Genomic DNA, 25,000 nt, shown 5'->3' on the forward strand with positions numbered 1-25,000 from the left:
CCGAATGGCTGTTAGAACCTCGTACAATGTTTAAGATCAGACTACAGCAGTGATTTCAACCATCAATGGCATTTTATTTTGGAAGTTTCTATGCATTCCATAGGTATTAACTTCCTTTCCCTCACCACTCCCTCCTTAAAAAAAATTACAAAGATTAAAAAAATACATATAAACTCTCTTACCTAATTTCTCTTAAGTCTTAGTTTAAAAAAACTTAAGTGGTGCTTCTCCTTTATGAGAATACTGCTTTTTTAAGGAGAACTCACAGTCTGCCTTTATGCTCACTACAGATTTCTACTCCTTCCTGGAGAAAAAATGGTCAATGCGCCTGCTTCTTTTTAATAAATTCATTTCTCGATTATTACACATTATCATTCCCCACTTGACACCTTCTTAGAAACTTGATTGTTGGATGCATTTTTCATTTGGCAAAAATTCAAAGTGGCTTTGCGTGGGATGTCTAAGTGTCAGAAACAGCAGTGTTGATGTTCTGAGAGGAAAAATATATACAGAGATGCATACAATCCCTGGAAGAACAAATGCAAGAGACGAAATAGGGGGCGCACACAGTTAAGAAGGCTGATAGACACTACTTGGTTTTGAATTCTATGGCTGTCAGCCACTAAAGACTGCAGTGTAGGCCAGAATATAAATTTCTACAAGAGGTTGTTAGGCACTGCGAAATGACAGAGTTGGCTTCACTTTGTTTGAAGTACATAAAGCAGACACACACGAGAAGGAGCAGTGTGGGTCATGTGCAGTGAGCAGCTATCTGTGAAAGATCGTGTAAGAGCATTTCTGCAAATGCTCAGTCAACGCAGGCACTGGGGAAGAGAAAAGAAGCATCTGATCAAAATATACTTCCATCTCTAACTCACCCAAGACCCCAGGCCTCCTCAGTGCCTCAGATTTGCAAGGCCAAAATGAAGTTTAGAGTTATGAGTCATTCTAGGTCATCTGCAAACTGGTTTGTTGGGGCCATCTCCGAAGACCAGGGTGTGGCCGAGAGGGCAGCAAGTCTACCCGGAAGGGTATGCCTTAATGATCTTCACATCGTCCACGGGGCGGTCCTGGGAGTTTGTTTCCACCATTCCAACTCGATTCACCATGCCTATACCCTGACACACACGGCCAAAAATGGTATGCTTGCCATCAAGCCACTGGGTGGGAGCCAGGGTCACAAAGAACTGGCTGCCGTTGGTGTCAGGCCCTGCATTGGCCATCGCGAGAATTCCAGCCCCTGGTGGCAAAAAGGAAGAGGAAAGAGTATGAGTAACCCTGACACTCCAGCCTGGACCTGCTATACCAGCCTAGGGATAGAAAGAAGCCACACCAAGCACCCAACTGGACAATCTTGCCCTCAGGGCAGGCTCTCTACTCTCGCACAGAGACTGACAACTGGACTACCCCAATGGCCTCCTCTTCCTTGTTTTCACCTGAAGTGAAGCTGCCCAGTCATGTGCGACTCTTTGCAATCCCATGGACTGTAGCCTACCAGACTCCTCCATCCATGGAATTTTCCAGGCAAGAGTACTGGAGCGCATTGCCATTTCCTTCTCCAGGGGATCTTCCTGACCCGAGGATCAAACCCAGGTCTCCCTCATTGCAGGCAGACACTTTACCCTCTGAGCCCACAGGGAAGCCCTGTCTTCACCTATTCCTCAGCTTATATCCATCATGATCCCTGCTAACTGCTGGACCAGGTTCTCAATTCCCCTCAAAAATCCAGGAAGGTCTCCTGCTTCTTTGCAGAATCTTTTGCTTTCTTGCAACATTCAACAAGCAGTGAGAATTGAGATCACTCAGACCAGTGCTCTGAATCACTCAGGACTCCGAGAGGCGCCGCTTTCTCTAATCGGCCAGAGCTCTTTGGGGCGCTGCAGCTGGGCAGCTACATGGCACCACGCCATGGCGTCAGGCAGTCACCCTGAATCACTGCCAAAAGAGTGAGCTTTTAAAATCCACTCCCTCTTCCTACCCAGTCCAGCCAGATTGTACACTTACCTGTGAATTTCAAGTCTGGATGAAGTTCATCTTCAAACTGCTTGCCATAGATAGACGCACCACCTCGACCTGCCAGTTAGAAGATGGGAAACCAGTCAGTCAGTCTCACATCCCACCACACAACAAGAACTACGGTCCAGGGCCAAAAGATTGTTTGGAGTACGGGAAAGGAAGATCACCGCGCACACCCAGCCGCCCGCTAAGTACACTGCAACCACACAGCCCAGCAGCAGAATCAAGCACTGACACAGCACATTCAAATCACCAGTTTCATTTAGGTAGGACGTTTCTCTTCAAAATAACACTGTTTTTTTTTTCCTGCTTATTAAAGTAATACATGTTCACTGTCAAAATACAGAAAACATAGATCATTATCAAAGGAATAGCAAATTCTCCTGAATCTAACAATCTACAATAACCACCATTCATGACTTGACGTGTTAAGAGCTTTCTTAATTTTTTACATTTTTATGAGTACTTCAGACAGGAGTGGTCTAAGACCTAAGCCTGTGCCCGTCACAGACATTGCTAATTAATCAGCATTTTTCCCTGCAGAGCTCAGATTGGCCTCTGAATCTGTACCCACCCACAACTCCAGACAGCTATTTTCAATGGATCAGAGATGGCATAAGAATTGAAACCTATTCACTACCTTAACCTAGATGAAGGGGAAAAAGAATCATTTAAGTCAGATAACTAGCTTAAGGAGAAAAAGGGACAGTGCTAAGTGGCAATGTGGCAGAAAATAATAATATTACAGTAAGCAGAATTCTTTAAGAGGACAGGCCACATACTGTAAGTGAAGGAGGAGACAGGCAGAGCTGGACTCCATCTCAGGCCAGGCTGCGAACATTAGGCTACACGCATGGTCACCCTCCCAGTGGACTCTGAACTCTGAGCCCGGTGTCTATAGAAATGGCACACCAATGGAAAATCAGACCCCCGGATAAAAGAGCCTCAAGACTTGTACTTGGACTCTCCATTGCCTAAAAGAATATGCTAATTATCTCTGTAACAGAACAAAGTGGTAAATTCCATTATGTTTATAGGGATATGACCACAGGGCTATTGATAAATATCCACTGTTTATCTAGTCTTGTGACACATAAATCATGGGTTAACTTTGATCGTATCTCTCTTTTACCTTGTCCAGACTAGTTTCAAGGAATTTGGGGAGGTGGGTTTGAACAAGTACACTTAGGGTATATAAAGTTTTCACAAAAACTGGTCGGGGTCCTCGGCTAAGAGGAGACTCTGCCTTGGGCCTGCCGGTGTAACAAACTGCACTCCACTATCTGCATTGTCTTTCTGAGTGAGTTTGTTTCCCGGAACATGTGGCTACAACATAAGGAGGATATGAAGAAACATGGCACTGGGAACAATTTGCTGGTAACCACCACCACATTATTTATATTATTGATACAACAGTCCATACTCTTGCTATGCTGGGCACCCAGGTTTATTGTTAGAAAAAAATGATATGTTAAATAAGAATTTACCACAGGAAAAAATGTCCTAATAGGAGATAACTTTCCTAATCAATTATTTAGTCAACCATATGCCTTGTTGAACTATTTTGGCTTCTCGGGGCTTTCCTGATAGCTTAGCTGGTAAAGAATCCACCTGCAATGCAGGAAACCCTGGTCCAATTCCTGGGTTTGGGAAGATCTGCTGGAGAAGCGATAGGCTACCCACTCCAGTACTCTTGGGCTTCCCTTGTGGCTCGGCTGGTAAAGAATCTGCCTGCAATGTGGGAGGTCTGGGTTCAATCCCTGGGTTGGGAAGATCTCCTGGAGAAGAAAAAGGCTACCCACTCCAGTATTCTGGCCTGGAGAATCCCATGGACTGTACAGTCCTGGGGTCACAAAGAGTCTTACATGACTGAGTGACTTTCACTTTCAAGTTGACCAGTCAAGACAAAACATCCTGAAACACAGTGAACAGTGGATTTTACCAGCTTATTCTGCTTGCCTGGCAGCCAGGAAACTGGCCAGAGGCAGGGAGCTCACTTTCTTTTACAGCCTGCTGTGAAAGTAGCATGTTAAAGCACCATGTCCACCCCCAGAGAGCCCTGGGCCCTGCTAAGATGTTTCCATGGTAAAAAAAAAAAAAAAAATCCTTTGCTTTATCTTTTAGGATGCTCCACCACAGGGAGCGTGTCACAGCCCCCGGTTCAGGAAGGAAACACTGTTCTCATGTAGAGGCATGGGGGTGAATCCTAACAGAGTTGGGGAAACCTCCCACCTGGCCCAGGCTACCTAAGCTTCTGGAAAATTACTGAGCTACCAAACTATGTAAAAATTCATTCCAAAAATCCCATCTTGTCAGTATACCTCCAAACAGCATTTATATAACCAATACATTCCCTCTGACTACAGGGTCAAGGTTCCTGCTTGAGCCTGGGGTGAAGGTAGGGGGGTTAGCTGCAGGGCTAGGGCTGAAGATGAAAGAGGAGAAACAGGGCTATGTGGACAAATCCAGGTCAAGCCCTACCCCCAGGGCTTGAATGAGCAAGCTGAGGGTGAAGTTCAGCAGCTCAGAAGCATGATCTCTGCAAGTCAAGGACTGCCAGAGCCTCGTAGATGAAGCCTGAAGTTTAAGCAACCAGGAGATGAGAAGAAAGGGCCTGGAGGCCCCTTTTTACTCACTAGGCATAGTTTGACCAGTACATAGTTTGACAAGTACTTCGGGCCATGAAGACAGTTTAGTCATAATGTTATCTTTTCATAACTTAATTCAGTTCAGTAGGGTTTGCAGCAAAATGTCAGAAAGACAAATAATTCCAATCAAAGCATTCCTTTGGGCATGTGGAATAGGGCAGAGACGGTAGGAGGACAGGAGTAATTAAAGAGTTGTCTGGTGCAAGAGCACAACAGGTCAATGATCACAAACAAAGCCAACAACTAGGAAGCTCTGCGGTCAAAATGCACTGTGGGCTCCTCTGGCACAAGCACAGGCCTGTTTCCACACTCTACTCTCCAAGTTCTTTCACTCTTCAGTCCTCTCTTTCACATATTTACTCAAAATATGTAATATTTCAGACATAATACAGAGAGTAATATGACAAACAACTGTGCACCCTCCTCTCAAGGAATAAAAGTGTGCAGGGACTCCCCTGGAGGTCCAGTGGCTAGACTCCTCACTCCCAATGCAGGAGGCACAGGTTCAAATCCCTGTTCAGGGAACTAGATCCCCACATTTGAGAATTTGCAATTGAGGGTTTGCATGCCGCAACTAAGACCTGGTGTAGCCAAATAAATAAAAAGAAAAAGAAGAAAGAAAGAAAATACGGGAGTCTGATAGGGACAGAGTAAAGGGACAAAGTAGGTGATTAAGTAATTAACCCCATCAGGGGACTCTAAGTAGAAAAAACATGGGAGACCCCTGCAAGTTAACAATAAAGAGCAGGCTTGCTTAGAAGCATGAGACCTGCCCCTAAACAACAGTGGCATTAGCCCCACATCCTGCCCAGTAAGCTCAGTAAGTTAATGAGCCCCAGGACGCGCTCTCTGTACACATAAAATGCACAGTAATTTGTGGACCTAACTTGACCATATAGGGATGAAAAACTTTCCTATGCAACCTGGAGGAGGAACTGATGATAGAAACATAATGTCTACTCAGAAAAGACAAAAAAAGTTCTTCCCCTGGCTCCCCGCTTTTCCTTTGATTATAAAACTGTAGCCCAGCAAGTTCTCAGGACGTGGCAACCCCTCGCCTGCCCACCTGTAAACCACACAAGCGTCCTATTCTAATAAATCACTTATCTATATCTCTTTGCCTCTCACTGAATTCTTTCCGTGCTGAGATGTAAAGAACTGTGGTACTGGGAACTCTTTGGAACTTCCTGAAATGACACCAGACGGTTTCAGACCCAAAGACCCCAAGCACACACCCCCCACCCCATTTCCCTCTCTCAACTCCGCTATTCCCCAAGAGCTAACAAGGGCTGTGGGCTCACTTTCCTCTCAGATACTATTCTGACCAGGAATTTGTAATTTCTGTGCATTTTCTTTTCTACTACATATTGTCTGCATCCCTAAACAAGGATACTGTTGTTTGCATGCTCTTAAGTTTATATAAATGTGCTATGCTAAGTCGCTCAGCCATGTCCGACCCTGTGCGACCCCATGGACTGTAGCCCACCAGGCTCCTCTGTCCATGGGATTCTCCAGGCAAGAATACTGGAGTGGGTTGCCATTTCCTTCTCCAATACTCTATATATTCTTCTGCAATTAGCTTTTTTTGGCTCACACTGTAAGTGATATTCATCCATTTTGTTCCAGGCAGCTCTGATTACACTGCAATCTTATCTTTTCTCATGGCGATGGATATTTAGGATCTTGCCCATGTTTTTGCTATCATAAACTATGCTGCAATAACCATTCTTCTACTGTCTCCCGAACACAAGTGCAGGAGTGTTCAGGGATGATACCTCACTGGGGGACGTGCAGGCTCACAGGTTATGAGCGTTTCACCGTTACTACATTTCCCCAACTATCTCGTCAGATGTGGCCCCAATGTGCACCGCCCCCTAGTGCTCTCACTCTCACTGCCTGAGGTCCTTTTGCCAGGCTTTCTAATGTGTGTCAGCTCTCTTGTGTTTTAAACTGCGTTTCCCTGGAGCTATGCAAAATTTCATGTTTAGTGGTTATTTAGCTTTCCTCCTCTGTCAATAGCCACATTTCAACTGAGTGGTCTGACATTTTACAATGTGTGTGTGTGTGTGTGTGTGTATTTTTTTTTTCACTAGTAGGATTATTCTAGATACTGATCCTTTGTCAGTGAATGCTTTTGCAAGTATTTTTTTCCAGTTTACTTTTTTCACTCTTTTAATGGGATCTTCTGGCACAAAGAATTTTTTTGCAGTTGAAATTCCTTAAACTGTTTCCATATGACCCGTGCTTTCTGTTTCTTAAAACTAACAAAACATAAATCCTTTCTTATTCCCAAAAGTCCTCTGATGTCTGTTCCTCCTGCTCCTCACCGACTACAGAAACCTCTCAAGATGAACTGAAGTGGCATCTGAGACATGCAGAGTGGTCTCCCACACAAAGATCACCAAACTTGGTGCTACCTGTCCCCACCTCTCCCATAGCTGATGGGATCATGGATCAATATCCAGCCCTAAAGCAGCCAAAGGTCAGCCAGTTTACTCATTAGGAGGCCCGTGTGAAAGCTCTGCTTGGGGCATTTGACATGAGAAGGTGACTAACCACAATCCAATCAAAGCCTCTCTTTCAGCAAGGAAGCCTCTAACAGATACTGAAGCTGTCTTCTGAGCATTTCCAACCCCTTCTCCACAGCCTGCCTCAACCTCAGAGACAAAGAAGGCAGGTACTGACCAGTCCCTTTTGCAGCTAGGGGTGACCAGATGACCCAGTTCTGACTTACTAACGTATACGGAAGCCACTGAATAGAGCTTCTAAGAAAGCTACAGCTTTCCTGACAAAAAGGGAGACTCCTCTGTCTCTCATCTTCCTCCTTGGAAAGCAGAGGTGATGTCAGCAGCAACGGCAGCCATCTTGCAACCATAAGACAAGTTTGGTACCAAAGGCCAAAGCACTAAGAATGGAGGAGTGGATCCAGCAAGCCTGGATCCCTGACAACTCCACTGGGCAGGGGAACCAATGCCCACAACTGCTTAACTCCAGACATACTGTCACATGAAAAAAACAAAGCCTCCGTGGTTTTCTGTTACTTGCAGCCAAAAGGATCCGAAACTGATACAACCACTTGGTTAGTTAACAGTAGGAAGGGGAAGCTGACTAGTGGGGCTGCTAGTGGATTGCCAGGGCAAATGCCAGATACCAGATCTAACACAGCAAATGACACTACAGTTCCCAAGAAGCTTTACGTTCTTAAGATAAGAGTCCTCTCAGGCTCACTTGCCTTTGGGGTCAAAGAGATCTGGATTTTGGGTCCCACTTCACCGCAGACTAGTTGTGCAACCTTAAGCAAGACACTTACCCTCTCTAAACCTCAGTTTCCTTGTCTGTAAAGCAGGAATAGTAGTAGAAATTATATTTCATAGAATTATATTTCATACATTTCATAGGACTGTTACAAGAATTAAATGAGAGCATGCATGTCATATATAAACCATGTGATATATAACATGAAGCACACAGAGCGGCATCAGTGATGATGAGCCCCCTTTGAGGTAATCTGAACATCTTCTGTGAGAGGTGACTGTAGATCATGATCCACCTTGGGAGTCAGTCTGCCTGAGCTTATTCTAATTCGTCTTCAAACCTCCATTACTCCCTGGCTGCTCCTTGCTCTTTGTGGGTAACTTTGCTTCTTATTTCACTGAGAAAAAGATGAGAACTTGCACATATTTTCACCACCAAATTCTCTTTCCTTCCTACATCTCTACCCGTTTACTTTCCCTCTTCCGTTATTAATACACTCAAACTGTCCAAATGATTATCCTACCACCACACACCAATCAAGCCCATTCACCTTTAAAAAACTCTGCAACTCCGATGTTCCGCTGTCCTATATCAACTTTCTAGTACATCATTCCTATCAGCATAAAAGCATGGTATTACTATTTCCCATTTTGGAAAAACGGCAACAGTAACAAACACTGTCTCCAAGTTTCCCCCTATGTCTCTGCATCAATTCCCAGAAAAACTCCACCCCCCTTCTCCGGCCTCTTGATGCTCTCCATCCAGATGCTTGCCTTCACCACTCCGTGGAGACGGCTCTTGTCAAGGTCGTCGGTACCACTACGTCGTCATTAAGTCCAACAGTCAGTCGTCAGGCCTCACCCTGCCTGATCTGCGAGCAGCGTCTCATAGCTGCTGCCGCCCTTCCTGATATCCCACCTTTACTACAGCTCTTCACTTTCCTCTGCTTCCCTTCTCTGCTTCCTTCTCCTCTGTCACAGATGTTAGACCTGCATTGTTACGTGACGACTTCTCTTTCCAGTCCTTGCTCCCTCACCCCTTTATCTTTCACAGGTGTTACCCCATTAAATCTCTTGACCTCCTAACTCTATCCAGGCATGTGCTTCCCAGAGGACCAGCACCCAGGGAACCGCTATCACCGTAGTCCAAACCACAAGCTTTAGCTTTGACAACAATGAAACCATCTAACTGGCCTCCCTGCCTCCAGCTTTCCTCACTAGTCTATCCTCCAAGTGGAACTCAGGGGGATCCTTTTAAAACAAGTCTGATCATGGCAGACCTCTGCTCAAAATCCTCCAGTGACACTTCTCCACACTTAGGACAAAATGCAAAGTCTTCACAACAACTTACAACACTTTCCAGGGCCCCCCGCCACTCTCGCCCTCGCCACCTGCTCCAGCCACACCAGCCTCTGCTGTTCTTGCAGAGCACACTGCACTGAGGCCTCTGACTGCTGCTCCCTCTGGATGGCCCGGCCCTGACAGTCTCACGGCGCACTACTTTACTTCACCCAGAGCTCCACTCACATAACCTCCCAGAGGTCTTCCTTAATCACACTATCCACAATACCACCTCTCTCCATATCCCAGTGGTTCTCAACCAGGCGACACTCTGCCCCCTGGGGACACTGAACAATACGTGCAGATACTTTTGCTTATCACACCGAGGGATTCTACTGGCATCTGGGGGTAGAGGTCCAGGAAGCAGCTAAACATCCTACAAGGCACAGGACACTCCCACAACAAAGAACTGCCCTGCCCAGCATGTCAGTGATGCCAAGACTGAGAATCCCTGCTCTCCCCCTTATCCATCGTTTTTTCTGTATCATTTGTCACCCGTATCATGTACTTATTTGTTCACTCTCTCCTACTAGGATGAGTTTCACAAGGGCTTTCTTAGTCATTACTGTATCCCCAGCTCTTCAAATAATGCCTGGAGTCCAACAGACATTTGTTAAATGAATTAATAACCAAAATGAATAATAAAAACCGTATGTTTCTGCGCTCGTATTTTGTATCAAGTCTGCGCTAACCATTTTACAAACATCTGCTCATTTACTACTCACAATAACCCCATGAGGTACATATAACCACACTCCCCATTTACAGATAAGAAGCTCAGCGAGGTTACATAACTTGTCTACAATTAAAAAGTGTTCATGTGAAGCCAAGATTCAACCCCAAGCCCACCAGGCTCCACAACCCTCTGTTCACCCCAACACTACATTACCTTGCACGGACCACGGGTGGATTAAATGTCCTCACATACTTTCCTTACAAAGCATCCCAAATGGTCCCTGATGATGCTGGATCAAACCTGAACTTCCGTCTGTGAATCTCCATGAACTGGCCTGATCTAAACCCCACTCTCTCTCCTACTACTCTGCACTCTGTCCCTAACTGGTCCTCCCTTACTATCCCTTAAACACACAGTTCAGGGGCCTTAGAAATCACATTTCCGGCATCTGTCCTGGGTGTGGAGAGGTAGTTGGGCTGCGTCACCGCCAGTCCCAGTGCGAGACACGATGCCGGGGTGACAGCTCTCCCTCACACCCCAGAGGCCTCTCTCCCTTGCGCCTCCTCTTTGCATTCATTCTGAAATCTAAAATGCCCTTCCCTGTCCTCTCAAGAGTTAAAATTCTACATTTCCTTTAAGGCTCACCTCAAAATATGCTTCCATCCCATTCCAGTCCCACTTCCACTGTACTTTTCTTTTATTATGAATTATTCCAACCTATGTTCTATAGATAACCGAAAGCGTATAACCATGAATGTGCATATTTATTGTATTATTACTTTCTGAAAGTGAGTCACTCAGTTGTGTCCAACTCTTTGCAACCCCTTGGACTATACAGTCCATGGAATTCTCCAGGCCAGAATAATGGAGTGGATAGCTGTTCCCTTCTCCGGGGGATCTTCCTAACTCAGGGATCAAACCCAGGTCTCCCACATTACAGGTGGATTCTTTACCAGCTGAGCTGCAAGAGAAGCCCAAGATGACTGGAGTGGGTAGCCTATCCCTTCTCCAGCGGATCTTCCCAACCCAGGATTTGAACCGGGGTCTCCTGCACTGCAGGCGGATTCTTTACCAACTGAGCTATGAGGGAAGCCTCCATGTTATTACTTTCCTGTTGTTTCTTATAACGAGTACCTTGTCTTCCTGGCAGGGCAGGGAGCTCTGCAAGGAAGAGAAAAATGCCTTGGCTTCTAATGTTTAAATACTCCTCACAGACCTTGGAATAGTACAGGATACCCCGCAGACTCTTACCAAACATTCATCAAATGAATAAAAGTAACAATGAGCTTGCTGTTCAACACTTTACATTTCAGGTGTTCCTGGAGCTACTAAGAGGTGAGATGAAATCAGTGAGGGCGATGCACAGCATAATCAGCGTGTAGTTAATCAGTGCAATCACGGCAGCCGGCGAGCACCATGAGGCCAAGTGCAGAGCGGGAAGAGTGAAAGGAGAGCTTGACGGGAGCCAGGTCACACAGGGAGGGGAGACAAGAGGTCAGCAGACAAGACACAGGAGACATTCAGAGGGCTAAGCGCGCTTTCCACACAGCATTATTACAGTAAGGGAGATTTAAAAGAAAAAGATGGTTTAAAATGAACAGGAGGTCAAAGATAGCCGAACTCAGAAAACATCTGGCAAAGGTGTATCAGAAAGATCATGCAAAGTATAGTTACAGAGAAGCCAGACTGAGGGACAGGTGGGGATGGAAATGATTCATTGACCTGCTGAGGAGCTCAGGATGCCACGCGCAGCATATCTTGTGTTACCTAATCAGCTAGCAGTCCATACTCAGGACCCAGGAGGGCCCAATTCCTGCTTGCCTTCCGTCACAGGCCTGCCAGCAGGCTTAGCTCAACTACTCACTATACTTGAGGTTGGATGCAATTATTTGGAAATCTTTTGAGTGATTCAATTTCATTAAAATTACATCAGGGAAATGTGTGTGACATTATGAAGGATTGAGAACCAAGTATAGAAATATTGGGAAGCTCTGATATGAGCACTCACATCTGAGTCACTTCCAATTCTTGTACACTAATCAAGGACACTCTCAGTTCTACTGGTGTTATAAATTAAAATTTTATCTCATAACAAAGGAGAGAAGGAAGACAGGAAAGAAGTACATCAACGTGTTGACAGGACATTTTCAGACTAAGAAAGTGGAGTGAAGCAGAATTAGACTCTGCCCCCTCCAATAACGGATGAAGCAAACCCCAAAAATTCAATCTCTTTCCAAGTCAAAAATTCATCAGCAAAAACCAAATTGGAAAAGAGAGACAATCTTATTCCAAAGATTCTGAAAAGTCAGTCAAGGAAAGAATTAAGAGATTCTTCTTCCTGCACTCCTTAAAAGGAGAAATCAGGAAAGGAGGCACGTCACCCAGAGAATTATTACACATGCCCTCCAATTCTGTGAAGCCAACAAGGGGAGTAGGTGAATAGCCCTGAAGAAGTTAAGGAGAAGCCCACACACCACAGGCATTCAGCGGTGGCGGTCAGGCTACCAGCAACGGCCACCTTAGTGGGCAGGAGGAACACAGGGCCATGATGGGGGATTAGGATACACTACTCCAAAGTAAGGTTCCATACTGAATATTTCAAGTTGAAGGAATCTGAGAAATAGCAGGTACAGGAAGGACTTTCTTACCTTCCCCTGAAGTGGGCATAAAGACCCTCAAGTGAGAGACACCCTTCGTACACCCAGAGGAACGGAACATTCCTACCTCCAAGAAAGAAGGACATCAAGAGAAATCTGAATGAACAAGCCTTGCTACGTCTCCCCTAGTTTACTACACTGAGCTCATACTCATACCCACTTCTGTCCGGTAACATCTTCCCACAACTTTCCACTCAATCAACGCTTGCATAGAAACGCTCAGACCTTTTCAGGTCTCCATTTCCTTGTAAAGGAAATGTCATGCACAACTTATATGAAATGAATTTGTAGGCTATTCTCTTGCTAATTTATCTTCTGTTGTGGAAACACAGCTGAGAATGATAAATGGTATGAGGCTTCTTCCTTGGCTCCAGCTACACTCAAGGGCTGCCCAGGGCCCAGGGCAGAAGGACACCACTAGCATGAAGTCTGGGAAGACAGAGCAGAAGTTGGCAACCGAGTATTTGGTATGGGAAAGGTAGCTGGTCCCACATAGGTGGGGACAGTGACAAAGAGAGTCCACTTACACTGTACCCAAGCGAATAAAAGGTAAGCTCAGTGCAGGTTCCGACACTAAGCATGGATAAGGCGACAAGAAGTGGCACGGAGACTGTGCGAACATACACAACAAACGGAAGGAGGGAGAAAATATGACCCAAGAAGGGCTTCTTCGTGGCTGTCGCAGCTACAGACGCTTCAACAGTAAGAAAAATTCAACAAAACAAGAGCTCAAAGACAAGGTAATATAAATCAACAGGATACGGTGAAAAGATTGCAGAGCAAGTTCTCTGCAAAGTTTGAGAGCCAAATGACACGAAGACAGCACTAATAAATAAGTCAGAGCAGTAAAGAACAGAACAGACATGACTCAAAATTGAATAAGCCAGAGTAAAGGTCTGAGATTATTTCAGCGGGTGCAGGAAAAAATAGAAAAACATCACCTCACTTACTCAGAAGAAATGTGACAGATACGGAAGGTGGAGGTGATGAAACAAAGAAAAACCAGTTCCATGAAATAGAAAATCCAGTAAGTATAAAAGAGAAAATATTCAGAAATACAAAAAAAATGTTTCCCTGTATTGAAGGAAGGAGCAAATCTGGCCTCAGTATTTTCCACAGCTATGTTCTAAACCAGAAGGCAATGGAGCAGAATTGTCTGCAAAAATCTGAGGGAATTTGTCTGGCCCAAGTGTACATAGTCATGGTCTTTTTTTAACTGGAAGAAATTGTTAAACATGATTGAATTAAAAAATATAACACCCTCCAGCCCTTGCAATAAAAGCCATTTCTGCCTTCTAGTACTTACAAATAGAAAAGCCTAGTGGTGAGCGCTGAACCCTCTGAAAATGTAAACCCACTCTGTAACTGAAGGACTCATGGGTGCAGTATAGAAAACGCTCTAAACTCTGATAAGGAAAAACAAAACTAACACAAAATTGGGAGCAAAGGAGGGAGGACAGATGTGAGATAACGGAAAAAAAATATAGATACCTACCCCCGGTTCCTGGCACAAGGCTTCTAAAACCCTTGTAATTTCCCAAGTGATAAGAACACTAAGAGTATTTCTTGTTCTAATATTTGGTCTTTGACCCTGTCCCTAACAGACAGCTCTTGAAACCTTTATAAATTCCTAAGTGATAAGAGCACGAAGACCATCTTTTGTTTCAATGAGGTGATTCTGGGGGGCTCCTGGATGGGGGCTGGTCGCCAGAAAGACCAAGTCATAATTAGAAGTTAGAATTATCAGTGTCTGCCCCAGCCCCTTCTCCAGAGAGGGAAGGAGAAAGCCTAGAAATGGAGCTAATACTTGATCATGCCCACAGGAGGAAGCCTCCATAAAATCCCAGTAGTATAGGCTTTAGAGAGCTTCAAAGCAGACGAACACATCCACATTGGGAGGGTGATGCACCCCAACTCCTCAAGGACAGAAGTTCCAATCTCCAGCACCCTTCCAGATCTCACCTGAAGCATCTCTGTTCATCTGTATTCTTTGTCATATCCTTTAATAAACTGGTAAGTAAGCACTTATGTTTCCCCGAGTTCTGTGGCCTGCTCTAGCAAATTAATCAAACACAGCTGGTGTCCAAGGAATTGCTTGATGTGGGGAGGAAAACTCCATATATTTGGTGACCAGAAGTGTAAGAAGTAAAGTGTTCTGTGCGAGCACATAAAAGTAAAGGAGAAGCCCAGGAGGGTAGAACTGAGTTTTTCCCAACACAGGAGGTAGACAAAACTAAGTTTTCCCTAAACAAGAGGAATGGGTAGAAATTTAGGTATAATTGCCTCATCTTTCAGAGCAAGAAGTCAACTTTTCTGTTAAATAGATACAAAATTAAATACAACACTTTTTCTTTAAAAAACAACAGTATTCATAACATAGCCTAATTCTCTTAAAATTATTTCCATCTAGCTGGCGCTCCATCCTTTTAACTAGGTATCTAAAATGCAAGATGTCTAGAATAATGGTCACCAAAAGCTAATGTTCATTATTTCTGAGAGGTGGGATACTGGGGGAAATAGCTAACGGTGGTTAGGGATCCTTAGGAGGTATCCTTATGAGTGATTTTTCTTGTTTTGACCACATTGCGCAGCTTGCAGGATCTTAGCTCCCCAACCAGGGATCAAACCCAAGCCCCTGAGATGGAGGCACGGAGTCCAAACCACTGTACCAGCAGGAAATTCCCCCTTATGACTGATTTTTTGGTTCTTTTTTTCTACTTTCTTTTATATTCTGTATTTTGAAGTGTGTCCATATATATCAAAAAAATAAAATGCCTCTTAGTCATAAAGGATAAACAAAGGACAATTAAGAATGACAAAGAAGAAAAAGACGGGAAAAAAGCTGCCACAGAGAGACCCAAGCTGACTTAAAGGGAAAAGAGCAGGAGTAGGAATCAGCAGAGAAAATGCAGATTGAGAAGCAAGGGCCCTTGAAAGGTATAAATGCTGGCATCTACCGATTTCAGTAATAAATTCCACCTAAATGATGGTAACTCCCGAATTCGTACCTCGATCCTAGACCTTTCCATGAACTCCACACTCATATCCCATTACTTATTCTACAGAAGATCTGACAAGTCTTTCAAACATAGTGGCCAAAACCCAAACCAAATTCTTGGTCCACATCCAAACATGCTGTTCTCTCAGCTTTCCCATTTTACTAAATTCAAGTCAAGAACCTTAAAGTCATCCCTAACTATCTCTTCCTCTCACCCACTTGCCCCTCCCTCTTTCCAACCTCAGCAAATTCCACTGGCTCTGTTTCTATCAAAACATAACCTGAATCCAGTCACTTCTCACCACCATCTCTACTATCACGCGAGTCCCAGCCACATCGAGACTGGCTGACGACAGCTGCTTTCTAACTGGTTCCCAGCTCTCACTCTTGCCCCATCTCTATTCTCCAAACAGAATTCAGTGATCTTTTAAAAGAATAAGTCAGATTGTGTCACTCTTTTGCTCAAAACCTTCTAATGGCTCCCCTCTTATTCAGAATAACACCCGAAGTCTCTACTACTATGCCCTACAAGGTCCCAATTGATCTCCTACAGGGACTCCCACCTCACAGCCTCTGGACCTACTGGAATGTTCTTCTCTCAATAACAAGGTTCATTCCCTCACTTCCTTCAGATTCCTGTTCCAACCACACCTTCTCAGACAGGACTTCCCTGACTTTTCCACTAAAATCCTATCACTGAATCCTTTTCCTGCTTTATTGGGAACAGGAGGGTTTTTTCCCTTTATTCTGAGCCATGTCCCTCGAACTCAGATCTGGCACAAGGTAGGTACTCAATATTTTTTAAATGAGTGCATCAAAGAATCCACTATTTTCTTTTCCTTAAAACGTTGCAAATATCTTTCTTCTGATTATCCAGACTGTGTGCTTAGTCGCTCAGTTGTGTTCAACTCTTTGCGACCTCATGGATTGCAACCCACCAGGCCCCTCTGTCCATGGGGATTCTTCAGGCAAGAATACTGGAGTGGGTTGTCATGCCCTTCTCCAGGGGACCTTCCCAACCCAGGGATTGAACTTAGGTCTCCCGCATTGCAGGTGGACTCTACCATCTGAGCCATCAGGGAAGCCCATGAATACTGGAGTGGGTAGCCTATCCCTTCTCCAGGGGATCTTCCTGACCCAGGAATGGAACTGGGGTCTCCTGCATTGCTGGTGGATTCTTTACCACATGAGCTACTTACTACAATTCAGGCAGATATTATTTGCTCTTAGTAAGCAATACATAGAAGTTATGAGAAACTCTGTAAAGCTCAAGAGTCAAGACTGGTTTCTCGTCATATGCGTGTGTTTGGGGAAGAGTGTGTGGTAGCAAGGGCAGAAGTGGTTGCCAGAATCAACTAACCCAGGCCCTGATACTTGGAAGAGAGCTCTGGTTGCCATATACCCAGTTATAAACAGGATGAGATTTCAGAAACTATCACTGACTTAACTGTACCTGTCCCTGTTGGGTCACCTCCCTGGATCATAAAGTCTTTGATGATTCTGTGGAATTTGGTGCCATTGTAGTAACCTCGACGAGCCAATTCAGCGAAGTTCTTACAGGTCTTTGGAGCATGCTTCCAGTACAGCTCCAGCACGATGATCCCCATGCTGCAGGGGAAGAGGACAGTAGAGCTCCAGTCAAGAACAAGGTCATGGCACACAGGAACGTTATGGGACCACTCCACAAGTCTTCATTTGCAAGCTTATTGAGTCATGAAATGATGATAAAGATCAGATTTCATGCTCAGCAAAGGAAAACAACACAATGCAAATAACATAAACACAGACATCTCCTTTGAGGAAAACATGCTGGGGCTTCTGGTCCTTCTTTCAAGCAAAGTAACCATGGAGAACTAAAAATCCTAATGCCTTATACACAACAAATCACGGATCATTGGAAACCAATATAACTAACCCCTAAATTAGGGAGAAAAATCTTACACCCAGTTTATAACTTTATTTAAGTTGGATATTAAAATATTGGGAATTCACATTTATTTACATATACCTAAGTTTCTGGGGGCTCCCCTGGCAGCTCAGCTGGTAAAGAATCCACCTGCAATGCAGGAGACCCTAGTTCCATTCCTGGGTGAGGAAGATCCCCTGGAGAAAGGATAGGCTACCCACTTCAGCATTCATGGGCTTCCCTGGTGGCTCAGATGGTAAAGAATCCGCTTGTAATGCGGGAGAGCTGGGTTCGATCCCTGGGTTGGGAAGGTCCCCTGGAGGAAGGCACAACAACCCACTCCAGTACTCTTGCCTGGAGAATCCCCATGGACAGAGGGGCCCGGCAGGCTATAGTCCATGGGGTCACAAAGAGTCAGACACGACTGAGTGACTAAGCACAGCACACAGCACAAGTTTCTGGGGATGAGGTGGAAACTGAGTAAATGAGAGACAGAAAGGCTTTCAGTGATTTTTGGGCCATATAAATTTGTAAAAAAATTAATGGAAAAAAAAAAAAGTACAATTTGTGTGTATCAAAGTACAACAAAGGCAAGCTAACCTGATTACTTCAAACCTTGTCCCAAACCTGAGCAAACTCCAGGAGACAGTGAAGGACAGGGATGCCAGGCATGCTGCAGTCCATGGGATTGCAAAGAGTCAGACATGACTGAGCAACAACAATGTGATGAGCACTTTTCCCCCTGAAAAGTGGCTAAGAAAAAGGAACAAATGAGATTTAAGACAGGTGCTTTCCTATCTTAATTTCATTCATCTACCTCCATTTCATCTCTCACTTAGACTTCAAGCTCCAAGAATGTAAGAATTGAGTCAACTCCGTATAGCCTAAATACCTAGTGTGAAGCGCAGTATAAGGACTCTATAAATAAATGTGGTATGTGCTAGAACATAGCTTTCTAAAAGCCTTTCTAGTGGCAATTCATTTACACTCTTAACATTTAACATAGATTAACAGTTACTCTGTGCAAGACATGGTTCTAAGTGCTTTTCCTCTTACAGAGGAACATTCTGGTGGATACTTTTAAAATACAGGGAATAACTTTTTGGAACAGCAATCAGAAAATAACCTATACAAATCTGGAATGTGCATACCTTTTGGCAGCAATTTCAACTTCTAAAGTTTCTACTCTATGTGAAAACTTACAAAAGTGCTTGAGGATATAATAGGTGCAAAGCTGTTTATTCCAGTAATTGTCCTAACAAAAAAATGAGAAGGAATTTAAATGTCCTTCATAGAGGGAATGACTAAAATATGAAATATCCATACAGAAGGCTGCATGTATTACATGCAAATTACAGAAAAAAAACATACAGTATGATCATACGGTCTTATTATTGTTTAAATATAGAACATAAAAGAGATGTCTTTTTGTACAGAGAAAAAGATCTGCAGATCATCCAACATCAGTTCAGTTCAGTCACTCATTCGTGTCCAACTCTTTGCGACCCCCATGGACTGCAGCACGCCAGACCTCCCTGTCCATCACTAACTCCCAGAGTTCACCCAAACTCATGTCCATTGAGTCGGTGATGCCATCCAACCATCTCAATCCTCTGTCGTCCCCTTCTCCTCCTGCCCTCAATCTTTCCCAGCATCAGGGTCTTCTCAAACTATTAGTAGTGTGTTTACAGACAGGAGTGGCTGTCACTTCTTACTGTATACACTTCTACAACTGCTTGAATTTAAATTTTCATTTATTTTGTAACTAGAAGAAGAAAAAAAAAAACAGGTAGTTGAGAAATTACATACTTTCAAGTTGACCAGAAAAAGTAGAATTTTCCCTTGTAAGAAGATAGGCAAGATGGCCAGGGGACAAAAACAGCATCTGAGAGAACTGTGCTCTGAAGGAAAGCAGCACAAGCAAGAGGAAGGCAGAAAGACAATGGCTGGACTCTGGCTTATTGATGTGCAAATGGAAGACTGTAGGCGGAGAGAGGTAGGCAAATATGGGATGAAAAAAATCACCTTTGAAGGAGAGACCACAAAATTTGAATTTTATATTGCTGGAGCAGTAAGAAATTACTTAAGGTTATTTGTCCTACTTCGGAAAGATCTCTTTTAACTTTTTCCAAAGAGGCAATGGAATGAATGGGGCTAAAGAACCTAGCGCAGCAGGCAAACAGATCAGACTCCAAATGAGACTCCCCTACTTTACTAGCTACAAGACTAATCAAGCAGTTTACTCTGTAAATTTTGACATTTCCCCTGCTAAAACTAGAGAGAAGGTGGAATAGTACCTACATGATCTGAGTTGCTAAGAGGAGTAAACTAAACGTGATGCTACACACAGGGGACATGGCACTCGCTGTTTGGTGCTCAATACTATCACTTTGACAGGAGGGAATGAATGCGCTTCTTCCTGTGTTCTCCTAAAAATCTGTGTAAATAACGGACCTACTTACAACCCTTAATATTTACATGTCTGTCTCCTTTACTATACTGTAAGCTTCTAAAGGCAAGGCTGTTTCATCCACCTCTGACCCTCCGATCCCACGTCCCTGGCCTGTAGACTGAACGCGCGCTGGTTGAATGAAGGATGAATGAACCGAGGGGTAGAAGGCGGGCACTCGGGCCGCTGTCGCTAACAGCGCAAGTGGGTGTGCAGCTCGGACGCGGGCAGTGGCGGTCCCCACTCAGCCCCAAGGCGGCCCTCACTACCGCCCCTCCACGAGGAGGCTGGCCTTCCGAAGGCGCGAGCCCGGAACGCAGCCCCGCGGCTAAGCCTGAAACTCCGCGTCGCCTCCACCAGCCCAGCCCCGGAGGCCGGACCCTCACCTGGTCTCCAGGTACACGTTGGGCGGCTGCCAAGAGTCTGGAGGAATCGCCGCCATGGCGAAGCTGGCGGAAAACTCCCGAGGCGATCGCTACTTCCGGCGTCGATTCGCCGGGACCCGCGGCTGCTGCAACCGGCTTCCGGTTCCCGCCGTTCAACTCGAGAGATGCCAAAATTGGGGGGATTTGAGACCAGGCAGAGGAAAGACCCCCACCCCAACCCGCACCTCCAAGGCCGAGAATCTAGAGCGTGAGGCTAAAGCAAGCTGTCTCCTAGGTCGGAGAAAAGTGCCAAGCTCCATTGGAGGTGATCTCCGAGTGGAGAGAGACCGCGCCATTCTATGGACTCTCTGATTGGTTCGTTTAGGCATGGGGTGGGGTGTGACCGACCGGCAAATCTGCACTTCTAATAGAGTTAAAGCCTAACCTTACGTTTGGAAGAATTTCTTAGTCCCACAATAGTGCTGAGACCCAAGAAGAGGAAGAGAACGGAAGGGGATAGAGATGAGAGCTGCCAGAAACTAACACTAATGTAAGGCGCTGTACATTTACATAGCACTTGGACATTATTATGTTATCTACTCCGCAAAACAGCCCTGTAAAATTGATGTTATTCCCATTTTTCAGATGTGAAAACTGAGACTCAGCAGATAAATGACATATGTCCATAGCCAGGCTTCCCAAGTGGCTCAGTGGTAAAGAATCCACCTGCCAATGCAGGAGACACAGGTTAGATCCCTGGGTCAGGAAGATCCCCTGGAAAAGGAAATGCAACCGACTCCAGTATTCTTGCTTGGGAAATCCCATGGACAGAGGAGCCTGATCTATGGTCCATGGAGTCCCAAAAGACTTGGACATGGCTTAGGTACTAAACAACAACAGGTCCATAGCCCCATAGCCATAAAGCAAATCAAACTTAGTCTCCAAAGGCAAAGTGTCTGGGGAGAGGGAAGAGGGAAGGACTGGGAAGAAAGTCAGAGATAAAGGAAGGGAAAGCTAGGAGAATGAAGATCAAATAGGTCAGGGCTAGAAGCAAGGATTAGAGTGACTGTGGCTGGGATAGATGGTAGTCCAAGGTTGTTAGGAGTGTTTACACATTATCAAAGACAATGAGAGGAAGTTTGGAGGGAGGACAAGAAAGAAATGGGATCAGTGAACATACTGTAAATGCTTTGCACACCACTTGATAATGGCAGTTAAATGAATGCTTACTTTATACCAGGCATCCAGTAAGCACTATTGTGTACTTTCACATCGTTAAAAATCAAACACAAATGGAACTCACACTTGAAAATTTCCTCATTCATAATTTGTAGAGGTTATACTCCATTTATAGTTATTATAAAATATTGGCCATATTCTCTGTGCTCTGCAATATATCCTTGTAGCTTATTTTTGAGCTTTTGACAACACTTAATCTTCAAACCCACAAGAGGTAGATATCACTATTCCCCCTTTTACTTTGAGGAAACTGAGACTTACAGAGATAACTTGCTCAAAGTACCAGAGCTGGGATCCTGTGCTCTTGACCACAGTTCAGTCCCAGTTTCCTTAATTGCCAAGCAGGAATAAGGGCATACAAGATCGTAAAGGTCAAACTAGACAGTGCGCTCCTTGAGAGAATAACTGAGCCTTGTTCATCTTTGTGTCCTCCTCGCAGAGGACTGAACATAGGATGCTCGAGTTTCATTGAATGAATAATAAACAGAAAATTACATTTTAGGGGCTTCCCTAAATGTTTACCTCTGGTGGCTCAGTGGTAAACAATCCGCTTGGAATGCTGCAGACAAAGGTTCAATCCCTGCTGCAGAAAGACCCCACGCACCACCTTAACTAACTTCACTAACTAAGCCCGTGTGCCACAATCCTGAGCCTGTGCTCTAGAGCCTGGGAACCACAACTACTGAAACCTGTGCGCCTAGAGCCCATGCACCGCAACAAGGGAAGCCACCGCATTGAGAAGTGCACGCACTGCAACGCAGAGTAGCCCCTGCTCTTCAACTAGGGAAAAGCCTGTGCACAGCCATAAATAAATGAATAAAATTATTTTTTTGAAAAGAAAATTACATTTTAGACTGATGAAAGCTGTGCTAATGTAAGGTATAATTAATTTACACTTCCTGCAGTCTTGTGTTTGTGCCCTCGTTATGGCCTTTGAGCTGGATGAGAAAGTTTTCATTGTTGGTCCAGTCTGTTATCTGAGTTTCCTTTCTCTGGACCTTATGTAGTTCCTTACTACATATCTTGGGAGGCTTAGGGCATGGTGAGGATGCATTGGGGTTTAACAGAAGCATAAGACAGTACCTTGCTGGCTCATTCCAAAATCCTTACTCAAGAGGCTCAGCTTTGGTTGGACTTTTTATTCCCAAGAGAACATTAGGTGTCAGTGGCTTCATGGCAGAGTTGACAAAGAGGCCTAGATTCCTGTTCTAAGTTCACTATTAGATTGCAGCTTGTACTTACTTCATTTATTCTGTATCTAAGTTTAATGTGTCTTCTGAATAAATATCCCTTATTAAAAATTATAACATCATAATTAGAACAACATAATCCAAAACTATAACATCATTTTTTGAGCTGGAATCCTAAGGATCATCCTCTTTATCTCTGCTCCCTGTAAATGACACATCATCAAACAATGTCAACTCTTTTTTTCCAAAGGTTCCCAAATTGTATTCCTTTCTTCCCATTCCCACTGCTGTTTCAGACCTTTAACACCAGGATTATTTCAGAAGCTCCTTTGCTGGAGCTTCCCTGCCCTTTGGTTTCCCTCTAGTAATCCATTTTACACACAGCAGCCAAAGCCCTCATCTGAAATACTATGATATTGCCATGAAGTATTAAATGGTTTCTCTGCCTATTATAATCCCAAATCACTTGGCCTGAGCTTGAAGGCCCTTCATCATTGACCACTCACTGACTTCTCCAGTCAGATTTTGGACTGTTTTATTATCCAAGCCTTATATGTGGAATCAGCATTCCCACTTTCAGACTTCTGCCCAAGCTAGTCTTTTTCCTTGCAATGCTTTACCAAACTTCACCCAATCTCCCTTGTTCGTCTCCTCTCTACTCATCCTATCTGTAGTAGACTCTCCTTCTCTCTTCCTGATCTTTAATTTGGTGCCACATTCCATCGCTGTCTAAATGCTTGTCTCAGATTTTCTTCTCACCAAGTAGACTGTCAATAACCTATGTTAGGGACCACGTCCTTATGCAGTTGGGCTTCCCAGGTAGCATAGTGGTAAAGAATCAGCCAGCAATGCAGGAGACACGAGTTCAATCCCAAGGTCAGGAAGATCCCCTGGAGTAGGAAATGGCAACTCACTCCAGTATTCTTGCCTGGAGAATTCCATGAACAGAGGAGCCTGGAGGGCTACAGGCTATGGGGTCGCAGAGTGTCAGACATGACTAAGCAGGCATGCCTTATCCAGTTCAGTTCAACATTCACGCAGGGCATGTTCCAGATCAGAATCTGAACAGAGCGAGTTTCCAGTGTAATCTCGAGCAATTTAACCTTTCCATAAACTTCAGGTAGGTTAGTAAGAGGGTAAATGAAGGTTGTTTAAGCAGTTTCACGAATATAAAGTCCTTTGTAATGTCTGCTGCTGCTGCTAAGTCGCTTCAGTCGTGTCCGACTCTGTGCGACCCCATAGACAGCAGCCCACCAGGCTCCCCCGTCTCTGGGATTCTCCAGGCAAGAACACTGGAGTGGGTTGCCATTTCCTTCTCCAATGCGTCAAAGTGAAGTCGCTCAGTCATGTCCAACTCTTAACGACCCTATGGACTGCAGCCTACCAGACTCCTACATCCATGGGATTTCTCAGGCAAGAGTACGGAGTGGGGTGCCATTGCCCTCTCCCTTTGTAATGTCTGGCAGAGAGTAATTGTTGACTCACAAAGAGACAGCCAGCAAGGACTGAAGAAGACCGAGAGGGAAGAACTGGCCGCCAGGGGGAGCAAGAAGCCGAACTCTCCAGATCTCGTGATAGTTCCCAAGTTCTCCGAGACATCGCCTGATCTACTTCTGGCGGAAGCTTCCGGCGGGAAGAAGAAGCGCTGCCTCGCCTGTGGAGTTGCTTCCGGGTCGCGCGCCCGGAAGTAGGAAGTTGTCGGCCTATCCTCCTCGCCCGGAGGCTTGCTGTCCCCGAGGCGGGAGGAGCCCGAGGGGGCGCGGGCTCAGCGTGTGAGTGATTGGGGCCCGAGGCCGGGAGGGGGGAGGCAGCTTCGTGACAACACTGTCGCCGCACCCGTCTGTAAAATCCTCGCGCAGCCCACCTTTCCGCGCCAGTGCAACTCGTGCCCCTGCGCTGACCTCTTCTTTGAGCCTTTGGCGTTTTGCGGACTGACAGCACCCTTCACCAACTCCCCGGGGTCAACTTTCTTAAGACTTCTCCCTTTTTTCCGAGAGTTCCGCCCTAAATGAACTTGTTTCGCGGGGTCACAATATGACCAAAACAGCGGTCCTAGCAAAGTCTATATTTCATTGCCCTTTCAGATTTGTCTTTTTTTTTTGAATGTTTACAGTAGATTTCCCGCCCCACTCCGAAACATCTTTTTCTGATAATTGTTAGGGAAGGAATTTTTTTTTTTTTAAAATGTGATCTTGGTATATGATAAACATGGCATCTCGGATTTCAGAAAGGAATATGACTTGGTTTATTGGCTTGATTAA

At 44.8% G+C, this 25,000-nt stretch overlaps 2 protein-coding genes across 21 annotated transcripts in view; one reads left to right on the plus strand and one right to left on the minus strand.

Moving 5' to 3' along the window:
* Positions 1-53: 53 nt before the first annotated feature.
* PPIL1 (peptidylprolyl isomerase like 1) lies at positions 54-20,419 on the minus strand. 2 transcript variants are annotated; one of them, XM_086371461.1, is made up of 5 exons: positions 20,332-20,419; positions 18,097-18,249; positions 17,044-17,198; positions 2,005-2,073; positions 54-1,240 (listed from the first exon to the last, which is right to left on the minus strand). In XM_086371461.1, the coding sequence occupies exons 3-5, from the start codon at positions 17,195-17,197 to the stop codon at positions 1,020-1,022; spliced, it is 444 nt and encodes a 147-aa protein (XP_086227587.1). In that variant the 5' UTR covers position 17,198; positions 18,097-18,249; positions 20,332-20,419; the 3' UTR covers positions 54-1,019. The 2 variants fall into 2 exon arrangements, with proteins under 2 accessions (XP_086227587.1, XP_086227586.1); XM_086371460.1 differs by lacking the exon at positions 18,097-18,249.
* Positions 20,420-24,453: 4,034 nt separating this feature from the next.
* Positions 24,454-25,000, plus strand: part of C23H6orf89 (chromosome 23 C6orf89 homolog) — a 56,444-nt gene continuing 55,897 nt past the window's right edge. For all 19 annotated transcript variants that reach the window (XR_015153121.1, XR_015153120.1, XR_015153123.1 and 16 more), the window contains exon 1: positions 24,454-24,511. The gene's annotated coding sequence lies outside the window, so the exon portion shown is untranslated. The remainder of the gene's footprint in view (positions 24,512-25,000) is intronic.

The sequence above is a fragment of the Bos grunniens genome, chromosome 23 (genome assembly GCF_055505025.1).
Source record: "Bos grunniens cultivar Pamir isolate PY7600 chromosome 23, Bosgru_T2T1.0, whole genome shotgun sequence".
Classification (NCBI taxonomy): domain Eukaryota; kingdom Metazoa; phylum Chordata; class Mammalia; order Artiodactyla; family Bovidae; genus Bos; species Bos grunniens.

Bases quoted from the DNA above. Each gene is read 5' to 3' on its own strand.
- PPIL1 (XM_086371460.1), bottom strand. From the start codon at position 20,387: ATGGCGGCGATTCCTCCAGACTCTTGGCAGCCGCCCAACGTGTACCTG. The intron at 2,074-17,043 runs GTACAGTTAAGT...TCTAACTGGCAG, and splicing joins AGGTGACCCAACAGGGACAG to GTCGAGGTGGTGCGTCTATC. The intron at 1,241-2,004 runs GTAAGTGTACAA...TTTTGCCACCAG, and splicing joins TCCAGACTTGAAATTCACAG to GGGCTGGAATTCTCGCGATG.